Source organism: Electrona antarctica (assembly GCF_951216825.1).
Source record: "Electrona antarctica genome assembly, chromosome: 24".
NCBI lineage: Eukaryota > Metazoa > Chordata > Actinopteri > Myctophiformes > Myctophidae > Electrona > Electrona antarctica.
In genome coordinates, this window is record NC_136803.1 from 21,968,399 (window position 1) to 21,987,520 (window position 19,122).

At 47.0% G+C, this 19,122-nt stretch overlaps 1 protein-coding gene across 1 annotated transcript; it reads left to right on the plus strand.

Annotated features, from left to right (window-relative positions):
- Window positions 1-14,777: 14,777 nt before the first annotated feature.
- On the plus strand, window positions 14,778-18,278 carry LOC306917574 (zinc finger BED domain-containing protein 4-like; the record flags this gene model as incomplete). The annotated part of the gene is made up of 6 exons (XM_079495870.1): window positions 14,778-14,971; window positions 15,594-16,281; window positions 16,486-16,777; window positions 16,959-17,137; window positions 17,199-17,439; window positions 17,669-18,278. 6 exons carry the CDS (start codon window positions 14,778-14,780, stop codon window positions 18,055-18,057), a joined length of 1,983 nt encoding a protein of 660 aa, XP_079351996.1. The 3' UTR covers window positions 18,058-18,278.
- Window positions 18,279-19,122: the final 844 nt, after the last annotated feature.

Here is a 19,122-nt window from a genome sequence, read left to right on the forward strand (position 1 = left end):
CTCGCTCGAGCCATTGAGTTATAATTGTACTTCCGGCAGTCTTCCGTGGTTACTTACAGTGGTTTGCCTCTTACCTGTCAAATAGGACTGTCGCTGTCCAATTTATTTAAGTGAACTGGTGCAGCCCAAGGTAAATATGAGACACCGTAGGTCTTCAGACAAAGGTCTTCTCACTATCCCCGCTACTAAGCTGCGAACCAAAGGAGATCGAGCTTATGCATTTGTTGCACCTACGCTGTGGAATGACTTACCACTCTACTTGAGAAATGCTGTGTCTGTTGAGAACTTTAAGAAGCTACTAAAAACTCATTTGTACCGCAAACATTTTGGTTTGCTTCAGTGATTATTTCAATTTTTTGTTGATTTCTATGTACCGTTCTGTTTTTATCTATTTCTTGGTACTGTCTTTGCTGCTCTGTTTCTTATTTCATTGTTGGTTTATCTTTGATTGTGATGTTCTTGTTTTATTCCTGTTATTTTATTGTACAGCACCTTGTAACAACTGTTTTGAAAGGGGCTTTATAAATAAAATGACCTTCAAGGCGAGGTGAGGGCCCAGGTATAGGGCCGGGCCTTAAGTTTCATGCATGATTGTCATTTTCATCAATGTGATTTTTTGATTTAGTGGTTTAATGGTTTAATGGTTTAATGTTTGTTTTAAAAACGCTATTGACAATGAAGAGAAATTAATGTTTGTTTAATTGTCACAAAATCATTACATCCCATTAACAATAAAGATAATTTAATGTTTTGACACCGTTTGTTTTACATCATCATTACATCACCTAATCATAGCAACATGAGTTAGACTCTAATATATTAGAGTTAGGTTACACGGAAAACATACCTGTATGTATTAAGTTTGAGTCGTCTATTGTCAGGTAAAAAGGTCAAAATCACACCCGTGTGAAGTGAGTCTAACTCATGTTGATTAGGTGATATAAAACAAACGGTGCAAACACAAACATTAAACGCCATTAACAATAAAGAGACAATATGACATACATTTTCCCTTCATTGTCAATGCGTTTACAAAACAAAGATTTAACTAAATACAAACATTAAACCTGTGTATAGGAGGGGCTGGCACCCCTCAAAAACAATACCATAATGTGCCCTTATTATTGATGATATCTTGGGTGAGTATGCTCCTCGATGTTATAAGATGATAAGAGCGACCCTCACTTCACACAGGTGTGATTTTTATATATTTGTACACATTGTGTTCCATTCCCTGCATTCCTCCACCATGGGGAGGTCATTTGGAAGTCTCAGATTAGAAAACAATAATGTGTTGAGGTAACACGGTAATTATCCCAATTAGCAGGCTGGTCATGCAACCACCGAGCGCACGGCTGCCTTTCAGATGGCGTCCCCAGAATTCCACCACCACCACCACGCAGCAGCGAGGCTGGGCTAGGCTAGGCATGGCATCGTCCTCTCTCTCTGGGGACTGCAGATCGCTGCACCCTCCTCCACCCTCCACCCCCCTCCTCCACCACCCCCTCCTCCCCCCTCAGCACGTCAAAAACATCTGGTCAACCCGTGATGCAATGCAAGGATCCTCTCTCTCTTTATCTTGTTGTTCATTTCCCTTCTGTGCCTTTTTTTTTTTTTTTTTACAGATTTCTCTCTTCTGCTGTCACGGATTTGGGACTGGGGGAGGGGGGGGGGGTGTTGTCTTTTGAAGTTGCTGTGTTTTTTCAGTGGTCCCCTCCCCCCTCTCTCTATTCCATATCACTCTCTCTCTCACACACACACACGCATATGCGCGCGCGCACACACACACACACACACACACACACACACACACACACACACACACACACACACACACACACACACACACACACACACACACACACACACCGTGTTTGTTTGAGCATTTGAAAGTGTAGTCCTGGTGGGATTGTGGGAGTCGGAGTCCTGTCAGGTCTAATTGCCACGCGGTGTTTGGTAGGGAGACGGGCCTGATTAGGGAGGAGGTGAGGGAAAACAATGTATCCCCCCCCTCTCTCTCTCCCCCCCCCCTCTCTCTCTCTCCCCCCCCCCTCTCTCTCTCTATCTCTCTCTCTCCCCCCCCTCTCTCTATCTCTCCCCCCCCCCTCTCTCTAGCTCTCTCTCCCTCCCTCCCTCCATGCCCCCACCCCCCCAATTGGACATGGCATACCACAGCAGTCCTACAAGGTTCATTAATTGGTGGAGAGAGAGACACAGAGTGAGACAGACGTGGAAAGAAGGGGGGAGAGAGAGAGAGAGAGAGACAGAGAGAGAGAGAGAGAGAGAGAGAGAGAGAGAGAGAGAGAGAGATGCAAGCATCAGTCTTCACAAACACAAGTTACTGCATGCAGCACTATACAACTATACAGCTACAGCTACTACGATTTCATAGTTAATAATACCTGATGATCATATGTTTTATATATATCAAGGCACTCCATCTTCAAGTAAAGGTACTTTCCAAAACACTGGTAATAGATATCAAGAGACATGCAGGAAGAAAGGAGAGAGGGAGAGAGAGAGAGAGAGAGAGAGTAGAGAAGATGGATACAGAGATAAAGACAAAGGGAGAGACAGCAGAAGGTTGAGGCCTCAGAGAGACCTCGAGGGGTGTACATCTTTCATCCCATCCCTGGGATCAGAACGAGAGCAGAACTGCAGGCTGGATTATCAGCGCTAAGCTTCACAAAGAGCTTCCCCTGCCTCGCTGTAGCTCTGCTCAGAGACGGACTACCATGCAGGCTGACGGGCTTATTAGGAAAGGTACGAAGAGAGCAACGCAAACAAACGGAGAGAGAGGAACTGTATAATTTCTTCTATTTATAGTGACTCATAGGAATAGACTATGTGACAACCAGGTATAGTCTGGTGACCACCGGAGAGACGGGTGACAGCCAGAATGTAGACGGCACCCGGGTGAGCAGTATGGGTTAGCGCCCCAGCCTGTGTCCTCCGTGAGGAGGAAGCCCAACAAACCCTTGGTGAGGCCTTTAGGAGGGCCATTCCAGCCGCAAGCGGAACCTGCAGCACCACCTTCTCGCTCGGGTGGAGTCTGCGGAACCATTGCGGCTTAGGAATCCACCACTCCTGAATGAAGTGTGGGAATGAAGCTGGGACTCTGGTGCAATGCACAGGTCCTGGGCCTGGTGAGAGCAGGAGTGGACCTGGTGAGACGTAGGAGGGGCCCGGACAGGAGTCAACCCACAGAGGATACGTTGCAGGTGCATCCATGCGATGTATTTTGTTATATAAAATAATGTATATCATCATCATCACCCGTGTCGACTTATTGGAAGACCCTTTGGCCTCTCAGTGGAAGCCTTATCCATCCATCCATCTTCAACCGCTTATCCGTAGTCTGGTCGTGGGGGCAACAGCTCCACCAGAGAACTCCAGACATCCCTCTCCAGAGCAACATTAGTGACTTCCTCCTGGGGGTGATCCCGAGGCGTTCCAAGGCCATGTGAGTCGATGTGATCCCTCCATCTGCGCCTTGGTCTGCTCCGGGGGTCTGCACCCAGTACCTCGAGGACCTCCCTAGGGAGACGTCCATTTGGTTACGACTCATTATTTAGCTGGGGACCACCTGGAACCCATGGACTCACTCATGGACCACTGGTTGAAAATCAAAACTCTTCTTGTTGCCATCACCTTTAAGCATTGTGATAATAACCCCATAAACCTCTACACTTGTGTTTATACCAAACAAGATCACTTTGTTCATTTCAACAAATCGACGGATGTGCCACGTGCAGGGTTGACCGTGTTGTATCATTCTGGGGTCGTGTGGTGGATGCAGGGTGCTTGCTGGCTGGCTGGCTGGCCGACCGTCCGTCCGTTGTATTTAGGGTGTGGTGGATGGGTGCTGTCTGTCTGTCTGTCTGTCTGTTGTATATAGGGTGTGGTGGATGGGTGCTGTCTGTCTGTCTGTTGTATATAGGGTGTGGTGGATGGGTGCTGTCTGTCTGTCTGTTGTATATAGGGTGTGGTGGATGGGTGCTGTCTGTCTGTCTGTTGTATTTAGGGTGTGGTGGATGGGTGCTGTCTGTCTGTCTGTCTGTGCTCCTTCAACCCCTCCACAGTGATTCCTCCAGAGCAGATTCAACACGCCGAGGCCGGGAGGAAAACCACTTGAAACACTATTAAGCCATGAAGACCTGAGGCCGATTCTAAGAAAAAGTATTCTAAATCCTAACAGTTTTCTGAAAAACCTATGTTTCTATGTCAGTGGTGCTCAACCTTTTTCATGTCAAGGACCCCCAGAATTATCTGTATTTGGCTGCAGACACCCATCTGAAAATATGTTGTTCCAGGGACCCCCTCCCCAGAAGCAAAGATTTGAGTTAAAAAACGCTATGAGCTTGTAGATCTGCTATTTTTCAATAGCTAAAGTACAACATAATGCTTAAAACACCAAAAGGGGGGTTCCCGCCCAGAATGGGTTAAGCCTGTAGTGTGTGCCAGTTGTGGGCCTCGATCCTCTTGTCAATACGCCACTGTAGTAGGATCTGCACAAGTACATCGACTGGATGGATGGATGGATGGATGGGGGGGGGGGGGGGGGGGGGAGAGAGAGAGAGAGAGAGACACTCGGAGAAGAGATTGCCTGTCAGGGCCCTGATTTCAGCGCTCTCTCTCCGCTGATGATGATAATAACCATTCGCCAGAGTGGCTGCAAATGGGGAGGAGAGAGAGTGCAGACGTCTTTTTTTAAAGAGGCGTGCGCGTCGGCACTATCTGCAATCAAAACACGGGTTCTGAAGACGAAGCCCGTAAAGGGGGGGGCTGGGTTGGGAACAGCCCAACCAACCCTTGCATGGAATAAATTGCAGTGCACACATCCTGTCTTTGTGATTCGCCGTTTATGGTGGGTGATATTAGCTTGGTATTTGTGTACAGTAATCAGCGAGGCCCTTGATGGGGGCAGACAGAGAGAGAGAGAGAGAGAGAGAGAGAGAGAGAGAGAGGCCGCTTGTCTAGTAATCAGACTATGCCGTTTACTACTACACTGCTGAAAACCTCGTAACTCCAGTTTCAGAACATTTTGTGTGCATGCGTGCGTGCGTGTATGTTTGCCAAATTTCGACTAAGACTAAAAAACAAATCTCAACAATAGATGCATACAACGGGCAGCAGCAGGGGCTCAGGTGGTGGAGTGGCCACCGTGGGGAAGTGGAAGGTTTAATCCCCAGGCAGCACCCTGTGGTACTGCATGGTTAGTGCCCAAGTGTCCTTGAGCAAGACACTTAACTCCTGCATGCTGCTTAGCTTCGTTTGTGTAGCATTACGCGGAAGCGGGGATTGAACCCGGGGCTCCCACACACTCGCCAGACCAACTCGCAACCCGTCGTGCCAATAGGGCTGAACCACGGGTTCCGCGCAATGCTACAATCTGGCGTAGTCGGCAGGACGTGGAGCGTGAGGAACATTGTGTGCGGCGGTCCGCGGTGTGAAGTGAGGAGCGCGAGGACGCGCTTCAAAGACTGGGGGGGTGATTGTAGCCCCCAGCCAAGACCCAGCCCGCAACAGCCCCTTGCGCGTTGGTCTGGCGAGTGAGTGCCGTAATGCTACATTTGGAATCTCAATATATCTACGCTGCTATACGCTTTAGCTCCGAGGTGAGGTTCCGTCCCGTGATATCCCTGCCCAGGTGGAATTGGGGTCTAGCTGCGTCGAGCCCCGTCCACAAACAGTGGCGAAAACAAACCCTTTTCGTAGTATCGTTTCCAAAACGTATAAGCTATATCAGAACCGATATAAACTTAACGCTGGCACGTCACATTTTAAGTCAGGGCTGAAACAACCCATTTCGACCTGAGGCCGATTCTAAAAATGTCTTCTAAGTTCTCAGCTTTCTGAAAAACCCACGTTTCTATATGTCAGTGGTGCTCAACCTTTTTCATGTCAATTATCTGTATTTGGCTGCAGACCCCCACATCTGAAGATATGTTGTTCCAGGGACCTAATATTTGAGTTGAAATCGTTCGCTCCAAAAGAATATATATTCAAAGACTTTCGCCTCATTTTCACGATTCTTCAAAAATAACAGACCTATGAGCTTGTAGATCTGCTATTTTTCAATAGCTAAAGTATAACGTAATGCTTAAAACACCAAAAGGAGTTCCCGCCCAGAATGGGTTTCATGTAAAAATGTAGTCCAGTCAACCCCCTGTTCGCATGCGCAGTACTGCTTCTGTAAGATTGCATTGGGAAAACATGGCTACTGGCTGACAAACAACCGCTTTGTCCCCCCCCCCCCCCCTGACTTAAAATTGTACGTGGGGGGGGGGGGGGGGGGGGGGGGGGGGGGGGGGGGGGGGGGGGGGGGGGGGGCGCTAAGTTTATCAACTGTATCTCGGTTCTGAGTGATACCTTTACTTTTTTGAAATTATACTGCGAAATGGGACGGCTCAACTCCATTCTGACCTGTGCATGCAGGGATATCCTGCGATCTGAGGTTACAAACAGAGCTAGCAGCTGCTGTCAATGAGCAGTGATGTCTTGTACTGCCGTTCCCAAACCTTTTTGGCCCAGGTACCCCTTGGGGGGGAGAAGATTTTTTTTCCCGGTACCCCCTCATCCTCGCAACACCGATAAGCATATTTGCAACCTTACATTTAGATGCCATTGGAACTATTTATATTAAAACTTTTCAATCAAAGTCACAACACATTTTCACAACATTTAGAATAGACTAGAATAATATTTGACAGTGCAGAAACATAATTGCCTTCCTTGATGCATCAATTAAGCATCAACAGTCACAGACACTCAGCCTCTGCAGCACTCTAACTGAAAGTGACTGCATGGAGTCTGTTTCATTTCTATCCAAAAGCCCTTGAATGATGGAATATGATTAACCTGCCGAGGGCTGCGGTTGGTGATTTAGAGGGTGAACACACAGGACAGAACGGATGTTGTGGGCGTCCATCTTTTTATGCTAATAAATAGCATCAATGCTAGCGAGCTAAACTATAGCCATCCTTGCTCTAGAAAGCGCCAATGTTTCCATCTAGACTACCGGATAATCAACAAAGACCTCCGTAGATCGCACGTTTTATCCAAACCTCGGAGAGCTCCGCAGATTAGGAGTTATTCAGCTTTTTAGTCAGCCTGTATAATGGGTTGCGGGCGGGGGCGAAGTTGCGCAACCCGGTCTAGGATCGCTAAAGAAAGGCCAAGCCAAAATAACAATGAAAAAATAGAAATCAGCGATCTGGTTTGATATCAATAATAAAGCTAATCTGACGGAACATTACGCCAGAAGCGGAAGGTAAATACAGTCCCTTATGGCGGAGTGTTCCGTTACAAGCAGTGAAACTGTTAAGGATTACTGTGATTATGGTAAGCTCACATCTCACACATACCATAATTCACTGGCAAAAAAATAAATAATAATAATCTGAATTATTTCGCGGACCCCCTGGCTATGTGTCACGGACCCCCAGGGGTCTGCGGACCCCACTTTGGGAAACACTGCTGTATGGTATCCATCGCTATGTGCGAATGGGTGAATGTAATGCACGTTGCGCGCTATGAAAAATGCACTATTTTAGCATTTAAAAATCAGGAAACAAAAAAAACATGACATTTTGGAGATACAAGTTTTTTCAATCTGACAAATAGTGAGTTGCCATTCGCTGTGAGAAGGCCGTATTATCCTTGCCGTTGTTTTTTTCTACTTCCCCCTTTTTCCTGTTCGTTCCATATGTGACCAATCACCCTGCTCCGTTTGATGAGGCAAAATAGTGGGATGTTATTATCTGTCAAGCCTGAAAGGAGTGTTTGTAGCTTTGCGTTTCTTTCGGTCCACTTTGTGAATCTATGTAATGTGCTTGTTCTCTCTCTCTCTCTCTCTCTCTCTCTCTCTTTCTCTCTTTCTCTCTCTCACGTGAGGTCATCCATATTTGTAACCCTAACCAACCCTGAGCTGTACTTAGTTGCACAGTGCTGTCACGCACCAAACATATCCAAGCTACAAGCTCACAACCTGTCACGATATGACATGTTATGAGCTTGTAGATCTGCTATTTTGGTATGCGTGTATGTATACGTCAAGCCTATATCCCTTTTGTATGTGACAGCTGGCAAAGGACGTCGGTTGGGAACTCAGACTAGGCCCAACCCGAATCTTTTTGTAATCGCAAAGCCTAACACTAAAAACATGTTTAAAGATGGAGTGCCATGATTTTTTTGAGTGGTGCAACCACTCCCTTACGGAGCTATGTGTGTGGCTGGCTGGGTATCTGGCTGGCTGCGGCTGGGTGCGTCTTGAGCACGAAAACAGCATGGTTGTTTTTCACCATCTGTGCCCAACCTAACACACACACAAACACACATGTACATATTAACTGTATATATGATGATTTCGGGTGTCCCAGTACAGTACAGTACAGTACAGTACAGTACAGTACAGTACAGTACAGTACAGTACAGTACAGTACAGTACAGTACAGTACAGTACATTAGAGGGTACAGTAGAGGGACCCCCACACGGTAACTCTGTCATTTCACAACCGTTTCGGACGCGGGGCGGCTCACCGGAACCGGCCCGGCACCCTGGGTGCGTTCCTGTGGGTCTGGAACTCCCCCCCCCTGAAAACAGTCCAAACAGTAATATAGTGACATCACACTATCAGCCCCTCCCCTAACCCTTCCCCCTTTATCATACAACAACAGCTGTGGGTGTGGCTTCAGTTCAGGTGGATCACCACCCATCAGGCAAACCAGGCATACTTAATGAACTGGTGGGCGTGTACACTTTTTTGGAAAACATTCTTCCTCCTTATATGATCATGTTTTAGGGTGGAAAAAAATCATGGCACTCCATCTTTAAACCATAAAAATAGTCCTTGCAATGTCTGATTCTAAAGTTCTTCAATTAGGCCTATAAGCAATAAAAATGAGACACACACGCACTCGACTGCACATACAGTGCACGCGCGCACGCACACACACACACACACACACACACACACACACACACACACACACACACACACACACACACACACACACACACACACACACACACACACACACACACACACACACACACACACACACACAAGCCTGCAGTGATGTACTCTTACCTCTCATATTCCCTACATTCCTTGCTCCGTCTCTCTTCAGCGGCGCCTCCCCCCCACCCCTCCCCCCACCTTCTCCTCCCCCCCCCCACCTTCTCTTGATTTTCTCCATCCTTATCTTGTCGTATATGCGTGATCACTCGCCCCCCCCACGCTCCTCGCAGCCCCCCATTCCCCTCGACGCTTTTAATCTGGGGTTGATGACACTTGGAGGGAGCACTTAAGTTCCTGTGCCAGGTGTCTCACCGTGCTTAACATCTCTGGCTTAGCTCGCGTTGCACTGCTCAGCCCCCACACACACACACACACACACACACGCAAACACAGGCATGCGCACGCACGCGCACTCACATGTAATATATGCATACACGCCGCTGCACTTATATGTATGCACTGTACAAAACACTAGTAGTATAGTATATAGTTCAGTGGTTTTCAACCCCTTTCATGTCAAGCTCCATTATTATTTATTGGGCATTTGAACCACACAGACCACCGCTTGATGACATTTAGCCTCTCAGACCCATTTGAACCACACAGACCACCGTTTGATGACATTTAGCCTCTCAGACCCATTTGAACCACACGGACCACCGTTTGATGACATTTAGCCTCTCAGACCCATTTGAACCACACGGACCACCGTTTGATGACATTTAGTTTCTCAGACCCATTTGAACCACACAGACCACCGCTTGATGACATTTAGCCTCTCAGACCCATTTGAACCACACGGACCACCGTTTGATGACATTTAGCCTCTCAGACCCATTTGAACCACACAGACCACCGTTTGATGACTGTCAAGGTATGTTGAAGGACAGACCTTGCAACCAATAGGAATGCTCTGACGTCATTGACTAGAGCCAGTGTTGTATGAAGTCAAGTGTGGTTGAGCGGTCACGCCGGACACACACACACATGTATAGCCTAAGCTGTTCTATCTATCCTGTCTGTTGTTCTTATAATAAACCGGGACTCCTGTGGGGTTACTGAAGCAAAGCCAACGCGTTCGTATACTTGACATGGTGTCAGAAGTCTAAGAGAAAGAACCGAATACAACAATGGCGAAGTTTGGTCCACCTGGTCCACCGGAAAGCTTCAACTTTGAGCGACCGTCGGAATGGCCCGCCTGGCGAGCGAGATTCTCCAGGTACCGGTCGGCTACAAAGTTGGGGGCTGAAGACGGGGAAGTCCAGGTTAGCACGTTGATCTACGCCATGGGCAACGAGGCGGAGAATATCTTCAAATCGTTCACCTTTGCTGCGGGTGAGAAAGACGATAACTACGACACAGTGCTAGCTAAATACGACGCCTATTTCATACCGAAAAAGAACTTGATACACGAAAGAGCGTGCTTTCACCAACGAACACAGATCATTCATCAGAGCGCTCTACGAGCTGAGCGAGAACTGTGATTTTGGACAATCAAGAAATGAAAACATCAGAGACAAACTGGTCATCGGCATCCGGGACAAAGAACTCTCCAAACGATTGCAGCTGAGGCCCACACTCACTCTAGAAGAGGCAATACAGCGGGTGAGGCAAGGGGAGGACGTCGAGGTGCAGATTAACCAGCAACAACAACAAGCGGTGTTCAACGTACAGGAGGTGACACAGCGGCGGTCGTGGAGAAGAGGCGGGAGACAGCCTACCAGGGGCAGATGGGAGCAAGCCCAATCGGGAGACAACAGATGTCGTCGGTGCGGTAAAGAAAGACATACTGACCAGGCCAAATGCCCAGCATCAGACACAGAATGTAGGAAATGTGGGAAGAAAGGCCACTGGGAAAGGTTATGTTTTTCTAAGTCAGTGAGAGAAGTCACTCAGGATAATACAGAGGATGAGGGAAGCTTTTACCTGGGGGCAGTGAGAAAAGTGAACCAGGGCAGCACAGATAACTGGTCAGAACAGATAAAAATAGGGCACACTCCAGTTAAATTCAGGATTGACACAGGTGCCGACGTTACTGTGATGAACCTAGAAACATTCAGTGCACTCAGACCCGAGAGACAGCTAGTAGAGTCAAGAGCGCCACTGGACAGCCCGGGTGGGGCGCTGGATATAATGGGACAGTTTACAGCCAGTGCACTTCACAAGCAGAGGAAGTATATTTTTAATATATACGTAGCAAGAGGGCCTACAGTTAGTAACCTACTAGGCAGAGAGACAGCTGTAGAGATGGGCCTAGTTAAGAGAGTACAGCAGGTCAGAGCAACAGAAAGTCTTCAGGGGACACTGAAGACCGACCCTGTTAGGATCCACTTGAATGACGGAGCCGAACCGTATGCTGTACACACTGCCAGACGGATTCCTCTACCACTTCTACCTAAAGTCCAAAAGGAGCTACAGAGAATGGAGGAGCAGGGCGTGATAGTGAAAGTCACGCAACCTACTGACTGGTGCGCACCCATGGTGCCAGTCATGAAACCAACAGGCGCAGTGAGGATCTGCGTGGCGCTCCAAAAACTCAACGGGAACATCAAAAGAGAGAAATATCAAATGCCGACGACAGAAGAGACCCTGGCCAAGCTATCAGGTTCTACAGTCTTCACGTCGCTGGATGCGGCGTCCGGCTTTTGGCAGATACCGCTACACGACGACAGTAGTCTCCTGACAACCTTCATCACACCTTTTGGGAGGTACTGTTTCAAGCGCCTGCCGTTTGGGATAAATATTGCATCAGAGATTTTTCAGCGGAAAATGAATGAACTGTTGGAGGGGCTTGAGGGCGTGGCTATATACGTCGATGATGTGGTGGTCCATGGAAAAGACATGAATACACATGACCAACGCCTGCAGAAAACGCTGGAGAGAATGGAGCAGGCTGGTCTCCAACTCAACAAGGAAAAATGTGTGTACAGACAAACAGAGCTGCGGTTCCTGGGCCACATCGTGGATGCCAATGGAGTGAGAGCGGACCCAAACAAAGTCAGTGCCATCAGCGAGCTAAAGGAGCCCACTGATGTACACGAGTTAAAACGTGCATTAGGCATGATTAACTACATGGGCAAATATATTCCAGACCTGGCGTCAACAGCAAGTCCTCTGTATGACCTACTGAAAGAGAAACATATGTGGACATGGGACCAGCCACAACAGCAGGCATTCCAGAAACTGAAGGAAGCCCTTATCACCTCGCCAGTCTTGGCCCACTATGACCCACAAAGACTGACAACTGTTTCGGCAGATGCAAGCAGCTATGGGATAGGAGGCGTCCTGCTACAGCTACACAGTGGGGAGCTGGAAACCTGTCGCCTACTGCTCCAGGAGACTGTCGGATACAGAGACTCGATACGCACAGATCGAGAAGGAATGCTTAGCAGGAGTATGGGCCTGTGAGAGGTTCCAGAAATACCTGGTTGGCATGGACAGTTTCCGACTCATCACAGACCACAAGCCACTGGTGCCATTGATAAACAGTAAGGACTTGGATACAGTGCCAGTGAGGTGTCAGCGTCTCCTGATGAGGTTGATGCGCTTCAACGCCAGAGCGGAATATGCACCGGGGAAGACACTGGTGATTGCAGATACCCTGTCACGCAGTCCTGTAGAGAACAGGGACAACACTACAGAGAAGGGACAACACTACAGAGAAGATCGTCGAATGTCACGTGGATGCTGTCACTCACAGTTGGCCAGTGTCACAGCACAAACTGGATAGGATCAGAGCCGCTACACAGGAGGATGAGCAGCTACAGAATGTATGGAAGCTGATCGCGGAGGGATGGCCAACAAAAGTGAGTAACACACCGCTCAATACGAGAGACTATTATGCAGTGAAAGACTCATTGTCATTATGTGAGGGCCTGGTGACATTGGGCTGTCGCATTGTGATTCCACAGTCCATGAGACGAGAGATACTAGAGCGCATACATGAGGGACACCAGAGCCTATCAAAAGTGCAGGGAAAGAGCCCAGGAGACCGTGTGGTGGCCCAAAATATCAGGGGATATCAAACAGAGGGTGGAAACATGCCGCTTTTGTCAGACTAATAGACGCACACAGCGCAAGGAGCCACTGAAACCTACGCCCTTGCCAGAACGTCCGTGGCAAAAGTTGGCAACTGACTTGTGTGAACATAACGGCAAGTACTACTGTGTGGTATCGGACTATTACTCACGGTACCTGGAGATATTACAGTTGACCGCTATGACAACAGACCAAGTTGTTAAAGTACTGAAGGCGACCTTTGCCAGATTCGGGGCCCCAGAGCAAGTCCAGAGCGACAATGGCGCCTGTTACACTAGCGAGGCCTGGAAGGACTTTTGTAGACAATATGACATTGAACACATTACATCCAGTCCTCACAACCCGCAAGGAAACGTCATGCAGAGTGTGCTGTGCAATTGGCTAAGCGCATACTCAAACAAGATGATCCAGTGTTGGCGTTGATGTGTTACAGAGCAACACCGACGGCATCGACGGGCGTAAGCCCAGCGGAGCTACTCATGGGACGCAAGATCAGAACCACACTCCCATCACTCAAGAAGAATCTGGTTCCCGGGTGGCCTGATGCGGACCTCATCAGACGCAGAGGCCAAACAACAACAAGCGTTCTACTTCAACAGGAGACATGGAGTAAGGGACTTGCCACAACTACAACCGGGAGACAATGTCCTGCTGAGGTTGGACAAGGAAAAGACATGGAAAGGGCCGGCATCGGTCGTCCGTGAGAGCTGTACACAGCGCTCATATCAGGTGAATACACCAGGGGGCGGAGAGTTGCGGAGGAACAGACGGCATCTGCAACGCGTGCCGCAAGCTACGACAGGGAATACAGAAACTGTTGCTACAACAGGGAATACGGAGACTGTTGGACTGTCACAGACTGTAGGATCGGACAGGGCTGACACGCAGGGCTCTCCTCAGGGACAGAGTGAAAACAATGGACCTGACAGAAACGCACCAGAAGGTCAGGTGGTGACACGGTCGGGTAGAGTGTGCAGACCCGTTTTGAGGATGGATTTGTAAGCCAAATATAAAGAAAGAAAAAAAAAAAGGGACATATGTGAAAGGCATTGTAATGTTTTGCAGGTTGACGAAGGAAAGATGAATGTCGTATTTTGCATTTGAATATTGGTACTGAAGTGCACTGTTTATTGATTTGTTTCCCCACACACAAAGAAAAAAAAAGGAAGGGAAGAGAAGTGGGGGATATGGTGATTTGGTGATTTGTGATTGATTTGTGATTGATGCTCGGTGACTGATTGTAAACTTGTTATTGAGAGGCAGAGTATTGGACTCGAGTCATGATGACTCGACTCGAGTCCGACTCGAGTCATTGATTGGACGACTTGCAACTCGACTTGGACTTTAGGGTAAAAAACTTGAGACTCGACTTGACTTGGAAGACAATGACTCCAGACTCGACTCGACTTGAGACAAGCTAACTCGGACAACTTGTAGCATTATGTTGTTTTTTCATTGTATGTTTTTTTTTGTTTTGTTTTATGCGGACATCATTCTAATATGTCCAGGCAGGGCGGTCGTGAACGTCACGTTACGCCCCGCACCAGAGCGAACGCCACGCTATAGGTTTACACTTGTATTGGTTTGATTGATTGATTGATTGGAGACAGGCATGTAAGCGAGAGAGCACGCAAACAGCCATGACTCTGATCAGTGTGGGCACACACAACAGTGCGGCTGTTTCTGTTTGTATCTACTAGGCTAGGCTAGCTAGCAATGGCGACTGCTCCCGAGCCTCCTTCTGCAAGTTCTGCAGTTCCACCAAAAGTGATTCAGTTCGCTTTTAAAAACTTCCATTCTGATGGAAAACGCAGGAAGGCTCAATGCAAGACATGCGACGCTAAAATCAATGACAAAGAAGGAACCACATCCAACTTTGTCCGCCACTTGAAGACGGCGCATGAAGCCAAGTAAGTGAAACCTAGTAACCTACTGCCAATATAACTAAAGCTAACATTATTAGAAGTGTGTCCGGGTGTGCATGTGTGTGTTGGTGGATATATATGTCGTTAATAAGACAAACAATGCCACTCACCACTGTCGCGAACGTTGATGATATGTGACTGCACTGCATAAATAATAATATCCATCCATGGTAGCAAGCCCTCCGTTTTCCAACACTTTCTCACTTTTCATTAGATATATCCAGTCGTCAGCAGGATTAAGAACTTCATTAACTCCCACGCAAAACCTTTATTCCTTCCACTTTTCCTCCGATACGTTTTCTCTAGCTATAGTTGCATTTAGTCCACTCCGTGTTATTCTTTTGGAACGTGGAGGATTAGGACCCCATGCCGGCAAAACAAATGCACGTGGAGTACTAGTAGGCAGCTAAATGTGTGCCTGATGGAAAGTGACGTAATATTAAAATACTACAAAACAAACGTGCATGCACGTTAAGAGATTATTTTGTGCTTTAGGCCTGTAGGCACTGCTGCAGTAAATTAATGTGTGTGCAATGAGTGTGCATGCATGCATTTGCTACACAAAAATGACAACTGTATAATATTTCTTCTTTTCCTTCTGTTTCAGATATGCAGAGTATATGAGATGTAAGCAGCAGCCAGTCCCTGGTCCCAGCCAGCCAGGAATTGGACAGTTTGCTGCTCTCTCTCACCCAGAGTTTTACAGACAGAATCATTCCAAACAGAGGGCCATGACTGACTCCATCATTATGGACCTAATAGTGGGATGCAGCCTTCCCCTGACTCTAACAGAAAATAAAAAGTTCTGCCACTTTCTCTCCATAGCAGACCCCAAGTACAAGGCCACTGATTATCGTTCTGTAATCAAGCACGTAGAATCCTCTGTTACAGCGACCCGCACTAAGATCAAAGGGATCCTTGCAGAAGCAGAACATGTTTCTCTGACTGTAGACATCTGGTCAGATCGTAGGATGCGAGGCTTCTTGGGTGTCACTGCCCATGTCCTGACTACAAACAAAGAGCTGTGTCTGAATTCCTACTTGCTGACCTGCAGTAGGTTCCGAGGATCACATACAGGAGAGAGGATCGCTGAGGCGTTTGAAGCTATCTGTGATGAATATGACATCAGACACAAAATGGACTTTGTGCTCTGTGACAACGCAGCTAACATGAAGAAGGCCTTCTCCATCTGCTTCCCCCAAGAGGAAGAAGATCAAGTAGATGATGAAGAGAGCCTGGACGACCCAGAGATATGGGAAGATCTGTCGGTGACCGACCAAGAAACTGTTGATCAGGTGAATGAGTGGCAGTAAAACATCTTTGCTTATGGTTGTGCACAATGCACAAATACCATAAAATAATAACCTTTTATTGTAGTAGTTTTGTAATCTACAGGGCAGCCTTGTTTTGTCTACTCATCGTTAACTATTTCTGTCATGTGCTCTCTGACAATACTGTTATGTGAAGAAAACCATAATTTAATTGTTTGAATTCAACAGGCACTAACCAGAGGAAGCCCCAAACGCCTACAGTGCTTCGCTCATACCCTACAGTTGACTATAGGCGATGGCCTTAAGGAAGCTAAGGTTGCAAGAGGTGCCATGGCAAAATGCTGCAAACTCAGTTCTCTTCTGCACACATCTACCTCCTTCCATGATGCTTTTGAAGAGAAGTTTGGTGAGCGAGGGATCCCTGCTGCTGTGACCACACGATGGGGTTCAACCTACCGCCAACTGAAAGCAGTGCTCTCATTCAACCAGGAGGAACTGAGCGATGTTGTGCAGGCCACAGGTTGGTGCTTGTCTGTTACTGCCCCTGCTGCTGTGTAGATCATGGCTGTAGCTCAGGAGAATGGGTTGTCTGACCACAGGGTCACATTCTATTCCTGTGTCATCAAACACACAGGGCTTGTTGAGTAGTATCCTGACCAGTTTTAGAATGCTATGCTGTATCTCTTTCTCTATCTATCTAGGTCACCAGGAGCTGATCTTCTCTACGAGAGAGTGGAGTCAACTGAAAGAACTGTGTGATATCCTCAAGCCCTTTTCAGAGGCCACTGATCTTACGCAGGGCGAGAAGTGTGCAACTATCAGCGCTGTTCTTCCCAGTGTCTTGTCCCTAAACAACCACCTGGAGAAACTCAAGCAGAAGGTTGGTTATTGACTCACTCACTCACTCACTCACTCACTCACTCATTTATTCATTTGTTCAGGTTCGCTTCCTGGGAAGCATGGTCAGGTGCCTTCAGACCTCCCTCAAAAAAAGATTCCGTGGCATCCTGGTCAATGTGAAAATGGAAACTGCAGCACCAGACGAACCACAGCCTCTACCTTTTGCGGACCCTGTGTATATCAGAGCAGCTGTCCTGGACCCAGAATACTCAATGATGTGGCTGGAACAAGATGTCCTTGTCAACGATGACATCAAGAGGGAGGTGTCTGACATGGTGAAAGGTCAGTGAATGTACATCTATATTAATGTGTTCGAATACACACTAAAAGTATGGCACTGTATAAATGTACTCTCACACACCACTCACTCAGTCACTTCTCAAACAAACTTGGTTCACTTTATTAATGTTGACTGTCAGGGTGACAAATCATGATGATCACCAAACTACCAATATCAGTTTTAATGTAATATATTTCATGCTATATTAAGTGATCATTTGTTGTCCATTAGAACTGATCCTACGGGAGGTGCCAGCTGACCAGACACCTGAGAATCCAGAGAGAGAGGAAGAGCTGTTGGAGGAGAACACTCAGAACAGTGCTGGGCTCTTCGCAGGATACAGGAAGCGTCGCAAGCAGGACACAATGAGGCCAGAAATTCAGCTGAACAACTACCTTAGCCTTGATACTGATCAGAAATGTCTCAGCTTTTGGGAGGCAAACAGAAACTCCCTCCCTGCACTTTATAAGATTGCCATTAGAGCACTTGCAGTGCCCGCAACTAGTGCTCCAGTCGAGAGAATCTTTAGCCACGGTGGCATCATTTTGAGACCACATCGTTCTCGGATGAAGGGCACCAATCTCTCGAACCTTGTGTTTCTCAAGTGCAACAATCTGTGAATCTACTGTATGTAATACAGGCACTACTTGACTCTGTAACATAGGGTTAGGTTTAAACAGGATGTTAACTTGCACACATTTTACTTTGGAAAGGTTTCATTTATCCAGCTCTTATTTTCTTTTATAACTCTTACATTTAAAATGTTTATCTCTTTAGAATTGTCAAAATAATACTCATGGTGGAGTGAGTTTATGCAAACATCTTGACAAAAAAAAATGAATCCCTTAAATGGATGGTTATTTATGTTTGTAAGCACTGCTGTCTGTGTGCTGTTTAGTTTACAAAGCACCTTGTTTGCACTGATAATTTTGCCTTTGTAAAGGTAGCTACCTCGAATGTAAAACAAATAATGATACACTTGCAATTTAAATGTTGTTGCAAAATGTTCAAAATAAACATTTTTGTCAAACATGCCATTTCTTTAATGGAATGTAGCCTTTCCCATCTACCTAGGCCTAAATGATCAAACATGTAATGGATAAATGTATAGCTTTTAAGCTTGCTGCTGGTTTAATGCATGCAGAGTTGCAGACTAGTCTGCATGGTATTTTTGACATTGACTTTAGGAAGATAAGCTTCCTCCAAGATATACACCTGAGATATAATCTGTGACTTGACTTGACGACCTTGTGACTTGACTCGACTTGACAACCTTGTGACTTGACTCGACTTGACTTGACACCTTGTGACTTGAGACTTGACAACCTTGTGACTTGACTTGACTTGACAACCTTGTGACTTGACTCGACTTGACTTGACAACCTTGTGACTTGACTCGACTTGACTTGACAACCTTGTGACTTGACTCGACTTGACAACCTTGTGACTTGACTCGACTCGACTTGACAACCTTGTGACTTGACTCGACTTGACTTGACAGCCTTGTGACTGGACTCGACTCGACTTGACTTGACATAACCTTGTGACTCGACTTGACTTGACTTGCCCACAACAGAAAAACTTGAGACTCGCTTGAGACTTGGACCAAATGACTTGCTACTCGACTCGGACTCGGATCGGAGGGACTCGTGCAATTGTCTGTTGAGAGGGATGATAACTTGAAG